The following is an 18223-nucleotide window of genomic DNA, read 5'->3' as shown; positions in this document are numbered from 1 at the left end:
GCTCGGTCCTTTGTACTGGAGCATACATATACCCTTCTCCCTCTGGTATTTTGGAATCCTTTATCTTCTGTACCTCCTCTATTCATTGGTCTCACTATCTGCAAAAGCTCCCGGGGTATCTAAAGTTTTGCTAAAGGGAAAAGAAATGCCTTCTAAGAATAGCTGGGATTCCTGTGTCAATTTGCCCTGGCCTAAAAGGAAATGAATAACAAGTAAAAGATAACATTTCCAAGAATCTAATGTGTTTATGACTATATGTACCACTAAAGAAAAATGCTGCCAATTAAATTGACATGCCGCAAATTTTTAAAATGCATCCCAACTTTAAAGACAATAACATGAAAAACAAATGTATAGCTTAAGGCTGGGTACGTGGCCCATGCCTGTAATCCTAGCACTCTGGGAGGCCAAGGTGGGTGGATTGCTTGTGCTCACGGGTTCAAGACCAGCCTGAGCAAGAGCAAGACCCCGCCTCTAAAAATAGCCAGGTGTTGTGGTGGGCACCTGTAGTCCCAGCTACATGAGAGGCTTAGCCAAGAGGATTGCTTAATACCAAGAATTTGAGGTTGCTGTAAGCTATGATGCCACGGCACTCTACCAAGGGTGACAAAGTGAGACTGTCTCAAAATCTCCCCCCAAAACAACCCCCCCAAATGTATAGCTTAGATTTAATGAAATATGGTAAACCAACTCATCTATTACCAAAAAGAGGTACACCTGCAGCACTAAGGTAAATTAAATAAAATTTCACAGGAGACATTCCAGTGGCATCAGGTGGAAAAGTGTGAATGAGCTAGTATTTCAAACTGTCAGTTATAATAATAATGAGCCAGCTCATGAAGCTGAAGGAACTGAAGGAAGACTTGAATTCCTCCAGTGTAAAAGTGGAATATGTCAATCATGGCTAGAGCTCAGGCTTAGTAAGTGAAAAACCAAGAAATGTCAAATGACAGAGAACTCCCACCCAACTGCTCAGTAATCCTTATGTGGCTCTATGCTTAATTCTTGACATCACAGTTCAGTCTTAAGATTTTTCCTTAAGATTTAAGAAAAACAGGGGAAAAAAAGAAAATGGTTACTACATAAAAATAGCACATAGCCTGCTCTGTAACACCCCTCCTACAGTTGTAGCAATGGCAACAACTTGGTATGCCTGCTTTTGCCCATCTTTTTTTTTTTTTTTCTTTTTTGAGACAGAATCTCAACCTGTCGCCCTGGGTAGAGTGCCATGGCTTCATCATAGCTCACAGCAACCCCAATTCTTGGGCTCCAGTGATCCTCTTGCTTCTGTCTTTCTATCTTTAGTCGAGATGGGGTCTTGCTCAGAGCTGGTCTCAAGCTCATGAGCTGAAGCCATCTACCCATCTCAGCCTCCCAGAGTACTAGGATTACAGACGTGAGCCACCTTGCCCGGCCTCTTTTGCCCATCTTAAAATGTTAACCAAGGTTCTGTGCAGATTTAGGTATTCTGCAGTGTGAACTCAATAAAGCTGCACAAAAGTGGCAAGGACACCCTGCTCACCAAAGGTGATGTAGCCAATGTTGTCACCCACGGCGGCATCTGTATCTTTCAGCTCGAGAGGAGGTTCCCTGTGGCTAAAGAGGACCTGTGGGGCTGTGTGGCTGGCTCTGCGTCCTTCTTTGAACTCCTGCCAAGAAAAGCAAAAGCAACCAGAAGAGAAGACAGTGAGTGTAAAACGAATAGCAACTATAGGGTTTGCCCTGTGCAGTGTGACCTTGTTAGACCTCTGAACCAGCAGAACACCAAACCTGAAATATTAGGTGTTGGCTGCTATCATTGAAAGGGAAAGAAAGACTGGGCAGTGCCTGTGGCTTAGTGGGTAGGGCACTGGCCCCATATACCAAGCCAAGGGTGGTGGGTTCGAACCCAGCCTCAGCCAAACTGCAACAACAAAAAAAAAACAAAACAGCTGGGCGTTGTGGTGGGCACCTGTAGTCCCAGCTACTTGGGAGGCTGAGGCAAGAGAATCACCTAAGTCCAAGAGTTGGAGATTGCTGTGAGCTGTGACATCACAGCACTCTACCGAGGGTGATAAAGTGAGACTGTCTCAAAAGACAAAAAAAAAAAATTTCAGCACTTTTTTTTCTTGAGACAGTCTTATTTTGTAGCTCTCGGTAGAGTGTTTTGGCATCACAGCTTATAGCAACTGCAAACTGTTGGGCTTAAGCAATTCTCTTGCCTCCCAAGTAGCTGAAACTGCAGGTGCCCGCCACAACACCCAGCTATTTTTTTGTTGCAGATGTTGTTTGGCAGGCCCGGGCCGGGTTTGAACCTGCCAGCTCCAGTGTATGTGGCCAGCACCCTAGCTGCTGAGCTACAGGCACTGAGCCTTTTTTTTTTTTTTTTTTAGACAGAGTCTCACTCTGTTGCCCTGGATAGAGTGCTGTAGCATCATAGCTCACAACCACCTCAAACTCTAAGGCTCAAGTGATCCTCTTGCCTCAGCCTCTTAAGTTGCTAGGACTACAGATGCATGCCACTACACCGGGATAGTTTTTCTATTTTTAGTAGAGACAGAGGTCTTGCTCTTGCTGAACTCCTGAGCTCACGAGATACAACCGGCTTGGCCTCCCAGAGTGTTAGGATTAGCGCTATGAGCGACCACAGCTGGCCAAATTTAAGTACTGTTAACCTTTAGCATAAGTCTTAACTCCTTGTATCTGTGCATAAAAAGCCCCTTATGAGTTAACCAGTTTTTCATTGCTTATCTCCCCTAATCCTCCTCTTCTTCTAGTTCAGGAATATCGTACTTTCTCTGGGCTTCTACATGAGTCTCATTTGACTGAGGACTCTCCAGAGCAGTGATTTGCAACTGATTTGCCGTGAAAATTTTTATTAATTTATTTTTTATTGTTGGGGATTCACTGAGGGTACAAAGAACCAGGCGACACTGATTACATTTGATAAAGACCCTCTTATAATTGTGTCCCACCCCCAAAAAGTGTACCACATCCCATGACCCCCCACCCTCACCCTCCTTCCCTTTTTTTTTGCTCTCTCCATCGTGTGAAAAATTTTAAAGATCGTTAATTATTTTTGAAAGAAGTTCAAAGTAGAGTTAAGCATATTCTTTTTTTTACTCCTTTTTTGGAACAACAAAATTTAAGCGTGTTATGGCAGTTTAATTATAGGTTTAAGCGTTGTAAGATAAAAAAGGTTGAAAAACACTGCTGTAGAACAAACTTAAACCCCTCCTGGGAGCAGAAGACGATGGAGTTCAAGAAGCTGAGTTGCTATAGTATTCATAAAGAAAGGGAGACTATGTGCTATGAGAAATAGTCTAATTTTAATTTTGGCTCTTGAATGGACCTAGATACCACCTCCTTCGTATAAGAAAAGAGCTAATCAAAAAATATCCTCAAAATACAGAAAAATGACTGAGGGTGTAAAAATCATTCCATTCCTTCCATGTTCCGATCTCTAAAGTTCAGGTTTTTATAGTCCATGTTTTTTTTTTTTTTGTAGAGACAGAGTCTCGCTGTACCGCCCTCGGTACAGTGCCGTGGCGTCACACGGCTCACAGCAACCTCTAACTCTTGGGCTTACGTGATTCTCTTGCCTCAGCCTCCCAAGCAGCTGGGACTACAGGCGCCCGCCACAACGCCTGGCTATTTTTTTGTTGCAGTTTGGCCGGGGCTGGGTTTGAACCCGCCACCCTCGGCATATGGGGCCGGTGCCCTACTCACTGAGCCACAGGCGCCGCCCAGTCCATGTTTTCTTTTTTTTTTTTTTATTGTTGGGGATTCATTGAGGGTACAATAAGCCAGGTTACACTGATTGCAATTGTTAGGTAAAGTCCCTCCCAGTCCATGTTTTCTTATGTAGACAGACAAGTGACAAGGCTTCCCCGTCAGATTTCTAGGAACAGAACTAGATTTTCTAGCAGTGCCTTTAACACTGGATGATTCAAATCTGATCCACTGAGCCTTCAAAGATGATGGCAGAAGAATGGCCGAGGGCTTTGCAATGTCTCTTCATCTTGGAGTACTGATGAAGGTGTGCTTACAAAGCCGTGTATTCTGCAGTGCTCTTCTACTGTATTCAAATATTACCTCCTCCATAATGCCATGTCCAACAGCCAGGGAAGGTGGCTATTCTCTTGCTGAAGTTGCCATGTCTTTTCTACAAACCTCTGCTATGACACTGTACTATTCGTTAAGGCATCTGGCTTACCTACTAGGGAAGTTCCTCATGCCAAAGAGGCTGTCTAGCACATGCCTTGCTGAATGAAAGAAAGCACTTCTACCCTACCTGATTTAATAAAGGAAGCAGTGGCTACTTCCATTTGCAGGTCAGAAGGATATATGGGCACCAGAAAATCCTAGTGATTAGTGGCAAAGAAAAGATAACACCTGGGGAGTCCCAGTGCCCAGTCTAGTACCTCACCTGTTCTGCATACTGCCTCTCAAACATGCACTACTCAGCTTCTAATGGATGGTGGAAAAGAAATGACCATAAGCTAGGTTACATTAGCTCCTTTTTTAACATATTTTGTTTCCCAAAGACCTATAGTTGGAGAGGGAAGGAAGGAGTAAAGATCACGCCAAATTGAAATTCCTAAAGCAAAGCTTCTGAAATCACCCTTCTCTAGAAAACATCTTTCATTTTACCAAGGGGTTAGGAAACTTTCTAACTTCTACTGTTTTTACCCTTTAGCTTCTGAGGATCAAACAGAACAGATTATGCTTCTGGGCTGGGCCCAGTGGCTCACACCTGTAATCCTAGCACTCTGAGAAGCCGAGCAGGTGGATTGCCTGAGCTCACAGGTTCGAGACCAGCCTGAACCAGAGCGAGACCTCATCTCTAAAAATAGCTGTGCATTGTGGCAGGCGCCTATAGTCCCATCTACTCAGGAGGCTGAGGCAAGAGAATCACTTGAGCCCAAGAGTTTGAGGTTGCTGTGAGCTATGATGCCATAGCATTTTACCAAGAGCAACAAAGTGAGACTGTCTTCAAAAAAAAAAAAAAACAAAAACAAAAAACACTATGCTTCTGGTTTGGGACTATACTTTAGATAACATATATATATACACATACATATATATATATATAACATATATATATATATCTTATATCTTATATATATCTTTGCTATATATATATATCTATATATATCTTTGCTCCTCCCTGGTTTTATTTCTTTAATAAAACTTAACAAACAAACAAACCCAAACAGCCCTCCATCATATCAGAGTCTTTATTATATGTAAACCAACAATGCTGCTTCTTTTTTCTTCCTCTGGCTATGATGTCTTTTGAACATCAAACTATTTTTTCTCTTCCAAAGTAAAATTTATCAGAAAGTTCAGAATAAATCCATATTACACAGGAATTTAGGGTAGCATATTAAATCAGGGGTATAAACATGAACTTTTATATAATTGCTATTGGAATCACTAAATGGAAATAATATTAATGCGAAAATAAAAATGTTTTGCTTATTAGGTAAGGGTCCAACCACAAGTACCTTAAGGGAACAGTTTAAAGTCATATGTAAAAAAAAAAAAATACACAGAATTTTCCTAATGAATAAAGATCTCCATTTATTTATTTATTTATTTTGAGACAGAGTCTCAAGCTGTTACCCTTGGTAGAGTGCCGTAGCATCACAGCTCACAGCAACTTCCATCTCTTGGGCGTAAGTGATTCTTTTGCCTGAGCCTCCCGAGTAGCTTGGACTACAGGCGTCTGCCACAACGCCTATTTTTTTGGTTGCAGTTGCCACTGCTGTTTTAGCTGGCTGGGGCTGGGTTCAAACATGCCACCCTTGGTATTTGGGGCCAGCGCCCTACCCACAGGCGCTGCCCTATTTTTTTTTTTTTTTTTTTGAGACAGAGTCTTATTATGTCACCCTCAGTAGAGTGCCGTAGTAGCATCACAGCTCACAGCAACCTCCAACTCTTGGGCTTAAGCAATTATCTTGCCTCAGTCTCCCAAGTAGCTGGGACTATAGGCGCCTGCCATAATGCCTGGCTATTTTCTTGTTGCAGTTGTCATTGTTGTTTAGCTGGCCTGGGTTGGGCTCGAACCCGCCAGCCTCACTGCATGTGGCTGGTGCTGTAACCACTGGGCTACGGGCGCTGAGTCAAAGATCTCCATTTAGAAAGCAAGATGGATCCCTCTTTCATGTTATATACCAGAAGAAACTCCCAAGAGATAAATACCAGGAAAACAGCACAGGTAAGTTTCTTTATAACCTTGGAGTAAGGAAGAGCTTTTCTAATTATGACTTGAAATGTAGAAGCTGTAAAAGAGAAAACTGATCAATTTGATTATGTAAAAATAAACTGCATGGGGAACGCCCTCCTAAAACAGTCTAATGACAAACTGCGGACAATATTTGCATCTCTTATCATAGATGAAAGGCCAACTCTCCCTAGTATTTAAAGAAATTGAGAATATCAATGACTCAATAAAAAAATGGGTAAAAGACAAGAGACATTTCATAAGAAAAGAAAAAAATGGTTTTTAATATAAGAAAGAATATTTGACCTTACTCCTAAGAAAATGTATATAAAATTAGCAGAAATCCATCTAAACAATACTCTGTGGGAAAATGGGCGTTCTTATTCATCACTAGTGGAAGATAAAATAGCACAACCCCTATGGAGTAGAGTTTGGCAGTACCTACCAAAATTACTGACTCGGACTCAGTGGTCCCAGTTCAGGAAAACACCTAAATATAAACATGTAAGCAGATGGAAAGGGCCCTCAAAATTACATTTTTGCAACTGCCTATGAGGTAGCTTGCTTGTGTCTTGTACCTGAACATATAGAAATCAGTGATTGCCATTTAACTTTTCTCACTTAGTTACTAGCTTGACCTTAAGATATTATAATATGAAAAGAATTCTAGTTCATTATAAGATAATCTCCAAAAGTGTAACTACCGGATCTACTGCTAAGTATGGAATGAGCACTGAACTGACATACACCAGGTTTTCCCTAGCATTAAATTGGTACACCTATAACAATAATCACCAATGCTAACAGTGGGACACCCGTGTGGGTGGAAGAATATGCTTCCTAAAGGTAGTAGGGCAGTGTTCAGTGTTCCTAAGGCACAACTTTCCGTACCAGGCATCCATGAGCCTCCTTTTCTCCTAGAAATTTAAAATTCTAGGCCCAGGGCAAAACTCAAGACAATTTATTTCTGGGGAAAACCCAAGCAAAGGTCCAGTTTCCTAAATTACCCCAGAGTCCAAATTTGGAAAGGGTGGCTGAGTAGATGACTTTCTGAAAAGGCCACTGCCTTTTCATGTTTTTAGATGCCATCTGGCCTGCACTGCACCAGGATAGTCACTAACCAGTGACACTGTTAATACACAATTCAAAAGAGGATTTGTTTTGCTTTTTAGATAAGCATCCAACCACAGGTACCTTTGAAGGAGTTTAAATTCCTATCACTGGCTCATGGCTATAATGCTAGCACTCTGGGAGGCTGGGGTGGAGGACTGCTTGAGCCCAGGACTTTAAGACCAGCCTGAGAAAGAGCAAGATCCTATATCTACAAAAAATAGAAAAATTAGCCAGTTATGGTAGTGTGCATCTATAGTTCCAGCTACTTGGGAGGCTAAGGCAGGAGGATTATTTGAGCCTGGAAGTGTGAGACTGCAGTAAGCTATGATGATGAAGCCACTGCACTCCAGCCTGAAGTGTGACCCTGTCTCAAAAAAAACCCAAACAGCCCCCAACCCCATTCTACTAAAGAACAAATCTCCAGTAAACTCTCCAAGATAACATCTGTTAAAGTTAAAAATTAAGTTGTTTCCTGGAATAAGATGGAACAAGACTGGTAAAAAACTAGCCAAATCTAAATACAGACTTCATACCTTTTAAAATTAGTTTGTTAGTCTGGATTTAGCCCAAATTTCTGAGCTACTACACTTAATTCCCTTGTCAATTCTACATAAAAACACAACAAATTCCTATCTGGAGTCTTATTTTCTGGATCCAAGAGATATGTACCTATGTATTATTGTTATGTTCAATACTTGAGAATGCTCAAATGTCGGTATTCCAATTTTTCTGCACAGACTTCCCAATTAGAGTTTCAAATTAATTAGCCGAAACACAAAAAGCCACTAGAGATGGGATTTTATTTATTTACTTACAGAGTCTTGCTCTGTTGCCTGGGCTAGTGGGCCAAGGCCTCAAATTCCTGGGCTTAAGCAATTCTCCTGTCTCAGCCTCCCAAAGAGCTGGGACTATAGGCATGAATCACCAAGCCTGGCTGATTTCCTATTTTTAGTAGAGATAGTGTCTTGATCCTGCTCTGGCTGGTCTCAAACTCCTGACCTTAAACGATCTTCCTGCCTCAGCCTCCCTGAGTTCTGGTATTATAGGAGGATATTGCTTTTTAACATTTCCCTAGCCAGGGAAGGGGAATTTCTCTAGCCACTTAGAAGGCTACACATAAAATATCCTCACTGTTAAAGCATAGTTGTCTTTCAACTCTATTTTGCAAAAGAAATTCTGTCAAGAGTTTAAAAACCTTTATCATTCTGCCAAGGATCAGAATGAAGAATTAAACTATTTAAAAAGTTTAATCAGGCCCAGCACTGTAGCTCAGTGGCTAGGGCGCCAGTCACATACACTGGAGCTGGCAGGTTCAAATCCAGCCCAGGCTTGCCAAACAATAATTAGACAACTACAACCAAAAAATAGCTGGGTGTTGTGGTGGGCGCCTATAGTCCCAGCTACTTGGGAGGCTGAGGAAAGAGAATCGTTTAAGCCCAAGAGTTTGAGGTTGCTGTGAGCTATGACACCACGGCACTCTACCCAGCGCGTCAGCTTGAGACTCTGATTCAGAAAAGAAAAGTTTAATTACTGTACTAAACTTTGAATCCGAGCCATTTCAAAAGAAACGAGCCTGGATACCATTTGACCAATGAACCTTCATGTCCTAGAGCCAGAAACTAATCGACTAGCAGACAACAGGACAAAGCCACAACGGGTATCTGATGACCTCAGTGAAACTGCACCAAAAACTCAATTATAAAATGTCCTGTTAATGCTCATTATTATTCTCAGAAGATGAGCTTCTTCTGAGAGAAGCACTCTACACTGACTCATCCAAATTTATGGCCGGTGTCTCCTCTGTCAGGTCAACAATTCCACCTATTAACACATTATCTACTACCTAAGAATTTGTTACAGACTCTATTCTAAAAAGACACTGGGACTAACCCAAGAAAAGAGCCAAAACTTGGTAGATATCTGAGGAAACATAGGTGGGTAGGAAACTTAAAAGCTTTCGATCAAAGACTTATTTACTCTAAAATGGTAACAAGGATACTTAATACTCAGTCACAGTGTGTTTAATGCCCAATTCTTCTAGTCCTGCCCTGCAAAAGATTAGACTCACTATGAAAAAATAACAACATTCAGTGAATTTGGTGGTGGTTCAGTTAAATCTTCAACAAGTTCCAGCATCAATAAAGCTGCTAGTTCTATTTTCTATAATTATGGTGTGTTTTGGTGTAAAGGTGTAACTCACCATACCCTAGTCTCCCTCCAAGATATTTACTCCATACCTGCATGAATACCTTTCCAATGACCACATCGTCATCATCCTTAAACACTGTGCTGAAGACTACTGTGACTCTGTCCTTTTTGGATTCAACATACCTGGGGGAAACAAAACCCATGAGAGTAAGCACAGCATCAGAATGGGATTTTGTGAATAACTTGATCAAGTAAAGTAGAAGGCTAAAGTCATAAATCTCTTAATTCATAAAAACAAAGGTGTGCCAAATGAAACTAGGTATTTATGGCCGCCACAAAATCACTATAGAAAATGCAGACAGAGGCAAGAGATGGAAATTACCAAAAGCATGTTTTATTAACTTGTATATATGGACATCGAATGCAGAGTTAGTGATTCTCAGAATTCTACTTTTAGACTCATAGTATACAGATAATCTAAGAGTTGCAATAACACAGAACCTAAGGTCATATTCTGCCACCTGATTATCTGGACTATACTCTTAAAGAGGACTCAAGAGTAGTGGTGTCTTAAAGGAAAGCATTAGATTCTTCTTTCATTTTTTGACAACTCTCAGTATCTGGAGACCAGGACAAGTAGCCGATTTTTCCCTTATCATCCACAACCTAGCTTAAGGAATTTTATGAAAAAACACTTAAAGGGGATTCATACAAGAGAATTTAAGGTTTATGTATGTATGTATGTATTTACTTTTTGCAGTCTTTTGGCCAGGGGCCAGGTTTGAACCCACTACCTCTGGCATATGGGGCTGGTATCCTACTTCTTGAGCCACAGGCACTGCCCAAATTTAAGGTTTAAATGAGCCATAATTCTTGCAGCAAGTGCCATCCTAGTGTGACAGCCACACTCAGGCTTCAGGACCAAATTCTATACTCACATGGTCTCATCATCCCTATAATGGATAACTGCCCTGTTCTCTCCTTCCTTGCCTTCTTCTTGGAACTGGAAGTACTTTTCAAAGACAGAGGCAAAACAATTTCGCTTCAACATGCCAGCCTGATGTACAATGGAATCCTTGGACGTGGGCAGATTTTCAAGGTCATATAGCAAGGAGACATTGTATCCTAGGATTGGGGGAAAAACATATTAACACATTTTTAATATAAACTCAGCGTTTATATTTTAAAAAAGAAAAGCTTACTAATCTCTCCTAAGTAAACAGAGACTAGAGGTAATTTTTTTAAAAAACAATTAACACTCTAATAACATCTATCTCAGTGTCTACACCTTTAGCCCAGGCAGAACATCCTTTGTTTCCACCTACCTCAAAAACAAAACAAAACAAAAAACCCCCTTGTAAATATATGTAATTAATAAATGCTAAGCAAAAATATGAACCAATATCAGATGACTGATTATAAGTATGGAATGGGAGAAAGTCATAATTCAGGAATTTTGATTAGAAATTTAGAGTTCCGGGTGGCACCTGTGGCTCAGTGGGTAGGGTGCCGGCCCCACATACCAAAGGGGTGAGTTCGAATCGGGCCCCGGCCAAACTGCAACAAAAAATAGTCGGGCATTGTGACGGGTGCCTGTAGTCCCAGCTACGTGGGAGGCTGAAGCAAAAGAATTGCCTAAGCCCAGGAGTTGGGAGTTTTCTGTGAGCTGTGACGCCATGGCAGTAAACCGAGGGCAACAAAGTGAGACTCTGTCTCTAAAAAAAAAAAAAAAAACAAAAAAAAAACAAAAAGAAATTTAGAGTTCCACAGACAAGTTTAAAGAGGATTATTGAATCATTTATTTGTCTCTGACGGTTTAACATGCCAAATGTCAAAATAGTTAGTAGCTGAGTAGCTTTCTGATAATAAAATATACCTCCTTATGTGCCACTGCAAACCCTCTGTGAGAGGAGGCAGTGTGGAAAAACCTAAATTACATGCTCATATATATACAAGTGTGATAAGTTTTAACTTGAATATACTGTAAAATATTCAAAATATATTTTTTAAACCTTTTACTTCATTGGTTCTCCGTAACAATTCTCTAAAGGTTATTCTCATTTTACAGAGGGAAAAAGACATTCAAAGAGACAAAGTGACTTGTTGAATGCTGCAAGATATAGAAGTGTAGAGCCATTATTCTGAACTCAACAGAACTGGGTCTAAATCCTGGCCTTGCTGCTATGTTAGGACCTTGGAAAGACTGCCTAACCTCTATACTTCCCTTAAAAAATGGGCAAGGAGATGAGGGAAGACTGTTACGAGCATTAAAAGAATGCATCGTATTTAAAATACATGGAACATAGCTGGTTAGTATCAATATAGGGGCAGAACAGGAGTTGAAATCCAAGTCTGCAGACCATGATACCTTCTGCCTCTTTATGGTATATACACTATGAATTCCAAGCAACAGAGCTGGAACATTTGATTAAATAATCAAGTGATTAATAAGTGCTAAGAACTATATAGATGTTTTACAAGAATATTTGTATATTACTAAAGAATATTTCATAGACAACTGATGGGAATACCTTTATCAGAACTGTAGGGATCTCACACTTCCAAATATCTCAAACCTTTATACTGCATTACTAATTCATTTTTTCTCAAGACATTACTGGAAATTTGAACGTTTGAGAGCATGGGCTAGCTAAATCTTTGCTTTGATAACACTTAGCACATTTTTGGCAGTCCAATATTAAATAACATTAATCACTATTTCATTTTGGGTCTCTGAAAAACAGACAAGCATACAGACTACAAGATGATTAGATTAAGAGAAACTACAGCTGAGGTTTGCTAGTTTTAGGAAGTCAAAAAAACCCAAACCAAATAAAACTACAACTAAGCTAAAGATCATCTTTAAGTAAGGCTTCTGATATGACAACAGAACATACCGAGGATATAGAGAAGTAAAAATCTATATGGCCTGAGTTTTCTAAACTTGGGTAGACAGACTCATAAAAACAGGAGAGATGCTACTTTTATATATTTATACTTTGCACTTAAATGAACACAGGGTCTGCAATCTGGCAATGTCTGTGTTTTAACAGGAGGTGGAAGAGAAGGCCCAGAGACAGAAACATAAACTCTCCATGATAGGATTTCAGCTGTGACAAGTATGCCCAAGACTTCCAACATTCTCTTTCTGTTTTACATCTGTTTGTTTTTCTTAAATTCCTTGATTTGTTTTTAGTCTATATTTATCTTGGTTTTTATTTCTGTGATACATTTGTTTCATCAGTTTGGATGTTAACATATTTCAGTATTCTTTATGGACTATTATCAAAGCTCCTATCCACAAATACTCAGTAACAAGTTGCATTCCAAGGGCATCTTTCTTTATCAAGAGACTTTGTTTCCAAAAGACACAAAGGTATTGTAAAGGTATTATAGTGGGGGGTGTTAAGGTGGTCACACTGAAAAAAAAATTATATATTTTTTGAGACAGAGCCTCAAGTTGTCGCCCTGGGTAGAGTGCCGTGGCATCACAGCAACCTCCAACTCCTGGGCTCAAGTGAGTCTCCTGCCTCCGCCTCCCAAGTAGCTGGGACAACAGGTGCCCACCACAACGCCCAACTATTTTTTGGTTGCAACCATCATTGTTGTTTGGCGGGCCCAGGCTGGAGTCAAACCCGCCAGCTCAGGTGCATGTGGCTGGCGCCTTAGCCGTTTGAGCCACAGGTGCCAAGCCATACACACTGGGGAAAAAAAAAAGTGAGGTAAGGAAAGAAGCTAGCAAAAGTTCAAATGACCTTACCACTTGGTTCTCACTTTGAGATCCTACTAACTGCTGCACCATTTGAGACATACCACTAAATCTCTGGGGTGAAAATGCTCTTTGGTTTTCCTAGTTTAAGCCTCCCTCTTATAAAACAGGGAGGGATAAAATATTATCCCTCTCTCTCTCTCTTTTTTTTATTTTTGGGAGACAAAGTCTCATTATGTTACCCTGGGTAGAGTGCCGTGATATCATAGCTCATAGCAACCTCCAACAAGATCTTGGCTTAAGCGACTCTTGCCTCAGCCTCCCAAATAGCTGGGACTACAGGCTCCCACCATGACACCCAGCTATTTTTTTGTTGTTGTTGTCATTGTTGTTTAGCAGGCCAAGGCCAGGTTCGAACCCACTAGCCCTAGTGTATGTGGCCGGCGCCCTAACTACTGAGCACCGGCACCAACCCTATTATCCCTCTTAAAGCAGTATAAAACACAGCTGTTCTACTCAAGGATGACACAGTGCTTTTATTTCCTCTATCCTTGAGTGCAGAGATCATTTATTATAAGATCGGCCTGAATAGAGGGCTGACATTTTTGTTACTTGAAAATAGGAGAATAGTGTTGTGACTTTCTCTTCCTTCTCCAAATACAGTGTGCAGAAAAAAGTGTTACTAAAGGCTGAGGGAGGAATCAATGTTTGGTCAGTCTTCTCAAAGGCATTTTAATCACCCTGAGCAAACAAGAGTGGCCTTTTGGCTGGAAGATTAAGGAGAGTCATTTGGCCCCATGAAGTGAGTGTTAGATGCCATACATCAATTCCGTACATCCTACTCTGTACCACACAGGACAAAGCAAAGCCCCTTAAAAGCTATTTTTGTATGTTGTGAAGGCTAGGTTAACCAGTTTGATGAAAATATTTCAAATTGTATATAAAACCAGCACATTGTACCCCATGATTGCATTGATGTACACAGCTATGATTTAATTAAAAAAAAAAAAAAAAGGCTATTTTTATAGAGGGAGTGGGAACTGGGCTTATGCAGAAATATTTGCAAAGTAAGTAAATATTTAAACAAAATCCATTGGTTAAAAAAAAGCATGATACAGAAAGGACACATCTCTTCCCATGTCATTCCATAGTTCCTTGTGTGACTACATACCTGATTCTGGATTTACCAAAAAACTCCCGTATACCCTCTTTAGTAACTAGAAAACAAACAAACAAACGTTAAGTCAAAAGGCTACAATAACATTATTTTTCAAGAACTGTACTTGCTAAGCTCTTTGTAAGCCAGCACTCTTTCATTTGGTGGATGGGAAACTAGAGACAAAGGAAGCAGATTTATCTACATCAGTGGTTCTCAACCTTCCTAATGCCGCGAGCCTTTAATACAGTTCCTCATATTGTGGTGACCCCCAACCATAAAATTATTTATCCATATCACCAACTACGCTACCCATAGAACTTCAGTTAGAATCCAAAAGGTTAACTGAGGTACTTCCTTTACCCTTTTAGGACCCCACACCCTTTACATGGTCTCTGTTCTCCAGATTTTACATAGTACCTAATCATCTTTTGTTTTCAAGAGAGCAGAAGGATGCCAAATATGAGGGAGAGAACAGATTACATCAGTTATCAACCAACCATAGGATAAGCCACTAATCCAGGTGAATGAGGAGATAAAAATGGGATTGCTGGGAACTGATTTCTGTTAGCCTGCTAATCTTGTATGCTTTAAAATTATTTATTGTATAACCAGGTTTTAAGGCAAGGGACAATGGATAATGAAATCTTACCCAGCTATTAATATTAGTGGGTCCACAGAAGGTTGTACGCTGTACATGTCTTTCCCCACAAACCAATATATACTGATGGCTACTTTGTAGCTTTTTGAAATAAGCAACCAAAAAAAGAGACCTTTTATTACCTATTTATACCTTTTTTGGAGGGTTTGCATGTTCCCTCCAAAACTCATGTTGAAATTGAAGTGCCATGGCGATGGTAAAAGGTGATTAGGCCATGAACACTACTCTCACGAGTGAATAAAGGATTAATTTCTATATTGGGAGAGTGGGTTTGTTAATTTCAAGAGTGGATTGTTAAAAAAAGCAACTCTGGCTCTCTCTTGCTCTTCTATCTTCCACCATGGGATGACACAGCACGAAGGTCTTTGCCAGATGTTGGCATCATACTCTTGGACTCCCCAGCCTTTAGAACTTTTGATTCAAAAAAGCTTGTTTTGTTTATAAATTACCCAGTCTGTGGCATTCTGTTTTGGCAACACAAAACAGAAGAAGACACCTTCCTACTTTTCCTCTGCTAGTATGACTGCTTCACCTGGTGGAAAGTACTCTGAGATTGACATGGTTGAAGAAATGTACGTTTTATTTTACATCACTATACCGTAAGAAGTTAAAACTGAAATCTAAATACTAACAGGCTGCAGAACTTTGTCTATAAGCATCCAGTCATTTTCACTATGGTACCATAATCACACTTATGCATATATGTATAATTTTTTAATATTTTCTGGGATACCAAAAAAGGGGGAAGGGTACTTAATCTATACTGTTACCAAATTAAAAATGAACAAAAGCAGAAACTTTCATTTACATTTTAAGAGTTATGTGTATATGCTTATTTTAAAGAATGTCATTAGCTAGAGAAAAGCACTGTGAACAAGGGTAGCACTCGAGTTGAGATCCATGTGAGTAGGTCCTATCTTAGTCACTGCTGTGCTCTCAGAAACACACAATAAACATCTGAAGAAATATGAATGTTTTTTCTTTTAAGTTTATTTTCACAGTATTTTCTAGATAGTCTTGAAAAACCTATGAAGAAATCATCTGTTTTATGTCCCATTTGAAAATACTATCCCTCTTAAATATTCTTTGGAAGCACTTTAATAATGGTCTGCAGTTATCAGAGTCCATTAAAACAAAATTTCCTAATATTTCAGATATTTATTTAACCATTTTTCTATAGTTGGAAGGAATACCCAATTGGCAAAACTTAAATAGGGTGGACCTCAAACCATGAATCAATCATTATACTTGCTTATACAAAGGCAAAGACAAGCAATGCCATGCGGTTCCTATTTGGTGATCACACAGGCATTGCAAGGAAACCTTTCTACAGAAGAGGAACTGAAGGGGGAGTTCAAGGTCACAGAATTTGTAGGTGGCACTGAAAGATTTGACCTTAAGGTGTCCCATACACCACTTCTCAAGAGTTTGGGGCAAATAAGTAAATGCATATTCCACAAGAATTTTAAACATCATACTACTTCTGAGCTACAATTTTGTGTTGCACGTACTATTGGGTCTTGGAAAATGGGGAAATCAGGAGGTGGGAAAGACCACTTAATATTCTGAGATCTAAGAGGGACATGGTGCCAAATTTATATCATGTTGAACTCTCTTGCTGTACCCCTGAACAAAACCAGCCAAAATCTCCCTATTAATTCATTCACACTTTTAACTATGACTCACTTTTGAATTTGTGCACCCTTTCCCAATCTGACACCACAGTGAGTGGAGGCAACCTATCGCTCATCATCATTAGACTTTCTCAGCCCAGCAGCATAACTGTTCTGGCCTTTAAAAGGGGCCTGTGATAAAGCAACAAGCTTCCTGTGGTTATCACAGCTAGTCACTGTTTAACCAACCCAGGGGGCCATTTACCATGCACTCTGCGCTAACACTGGGAATGTCATTTACTCCACTTGAGTGGGTGGAGTTGGGCTTTGACCCTTGTGGTAGTTATAAGAGCAGCAATGTGTGCTAGAGTTCTATTCTAAGAAAAGCACAAAATAGAAAGGAGATTTAAGAAATCTAGCTTAACACTTCTTTTCCCTTCCAGGATTATTATCACTATACTGAGACATCCTCTCCCCTGCTTTTAAAAAAAGATAGTCTCGCTGGGTTGCCAAGGCTGGACTTAAAACTCTGAGGCTCAAGCCAATCCTTTCCCCTCAGCATCCCAAATAGCTAAGACTTCAGGTATGTACCACCAGATCTAGCTTGCATCTAGATCTTTAAAGAGAGAAGATTATTCAGGGGAGAGTTGATTACAAAATTTTTAAACTGTCTGTTTAACTTCTCCTTTTCAGTTATTGCCATTTGTTTCTTTTTGCTCTTCATCTAAAAAGAAGAATTAGCCACTATCTTTTACATAATATTCCTTCATAAACTTTATAAAAAGCAGCAGTCTTGGCGGCGCCTGTGGCTCAGTCAGTAGGGCGCCGGCCCCATATACCGAGGGTGGCGGGTTCAAACCCAGCCCCGGCCAAACTGTAACAAAAAAATAGCCGGGCATTGTGGCGGGCGCCTGTAGTCCCAGCTACTTGGGAGGCTGAGGCAAGAGAATTGCTTAAGCCCAGGAGTTGGAGGTTGCTGTGAGCTTGTGTGAGGCCACGGCACTCTACCGAGGGCCATAAAGTGAGACTCTGTCTCTACAAAAAAAAAAAAAAAAAAAAAGCAGCAGTCTTCTTCCTGAAACTTTTCCAGTAAAGTAACTCCAAATTCAAACTCTGTTTCTTATTTCTTTAAACTTATGTGGCAAATCAATTGCCTATGAATAACTAAGGGAAGCAACTACCTATACCTCTGGGTATTGTGTTTAGTTCGGATCAATTTTAGTTTTAAAATTGCCAAGTTTTTGATCATATTCCTATACAAATGGAATTTTATGTAAATTTTAAATAATTCAAAAGCTACTACTTTTTTTCAGAAAGAAAACAGAAACGGCAGTATCTTCATTCAACAGATTAAGTAAAACCTAGTTTGTTAAAACTAAGATATTTGAAAACTGATTCAGGAACTGAGTCATACTTCCTGCTTTAAGACCCAACCACAACGTGCACACACTGGTGTAATAGCATTTTCTTTCTTCCATAAATGGTTCTCCCCAGAGCAAATATAGTTCAACAGGAACCAAACCTGCTACTTTAGCTATTGAAAGAAGCCAGTGAACAAGGCATAGCCATCAAGACTCTCATGTCTGGACATCCCTTCTTAATTCCCCTAAAGTAG

At 40.1% G+C, this 18223-nt stretch overlaps 1 protein-coding gene across 5 annotated transcripts in view; it reads right to left on the bottom strand.

Moving 5' to 3' along the window:
- ARPC2 (actin related protein 2/3 complex subunit 2) overlaps positions 1-18223 on the bottom strand; it is an 87230-nt gene that overhangs the window by 5803 nt on the left and 63204 nt on the right. For all 5 annotated transcript variants that reach the window (XM_053598018.1, XM_053598020.1, XM_053598017.1 and 2 more), the window contains 4 exons: positions 14350-14395; positions 10408-10594; positions 9559-9652; positions 1523-1649 (listed from right to left, as the gene is read on the bottom strand). In XM_053598018.1, coding sequence (XP_053453993.1) covers positions 1523-1649; positions 9559-9652; positions 10408-10594; positions 14350-14395 — 454 coding nt within the window. The remainder of the gene's footprint in view (positions 1-1522; positions 1650-9558; positions 9653-10407; positions 10595-14349; positions 14396-18223) is intronic.

Source organism: Nycticebus coucang, chromosome 7 (genome assembly GCF_027406575.1).
Source record: "Nycticebus coucang isolate mNycCou1 chromosome 7, mNycCou1.pri, whole genome shotgun sequence".
Classification (NCBI taxonomy): domain Eukaryota; kingdom Metazoa; phylum Chordata; class Mammalia; order Primates; family Lorisidae; genus Nycticebus; species Nycticebus coucang.
The sequence above is the reverse complement of the archived record's forward strand: the minus strand, read 5'-3'. Positions and strand labels throughout refer to the sequence as shown.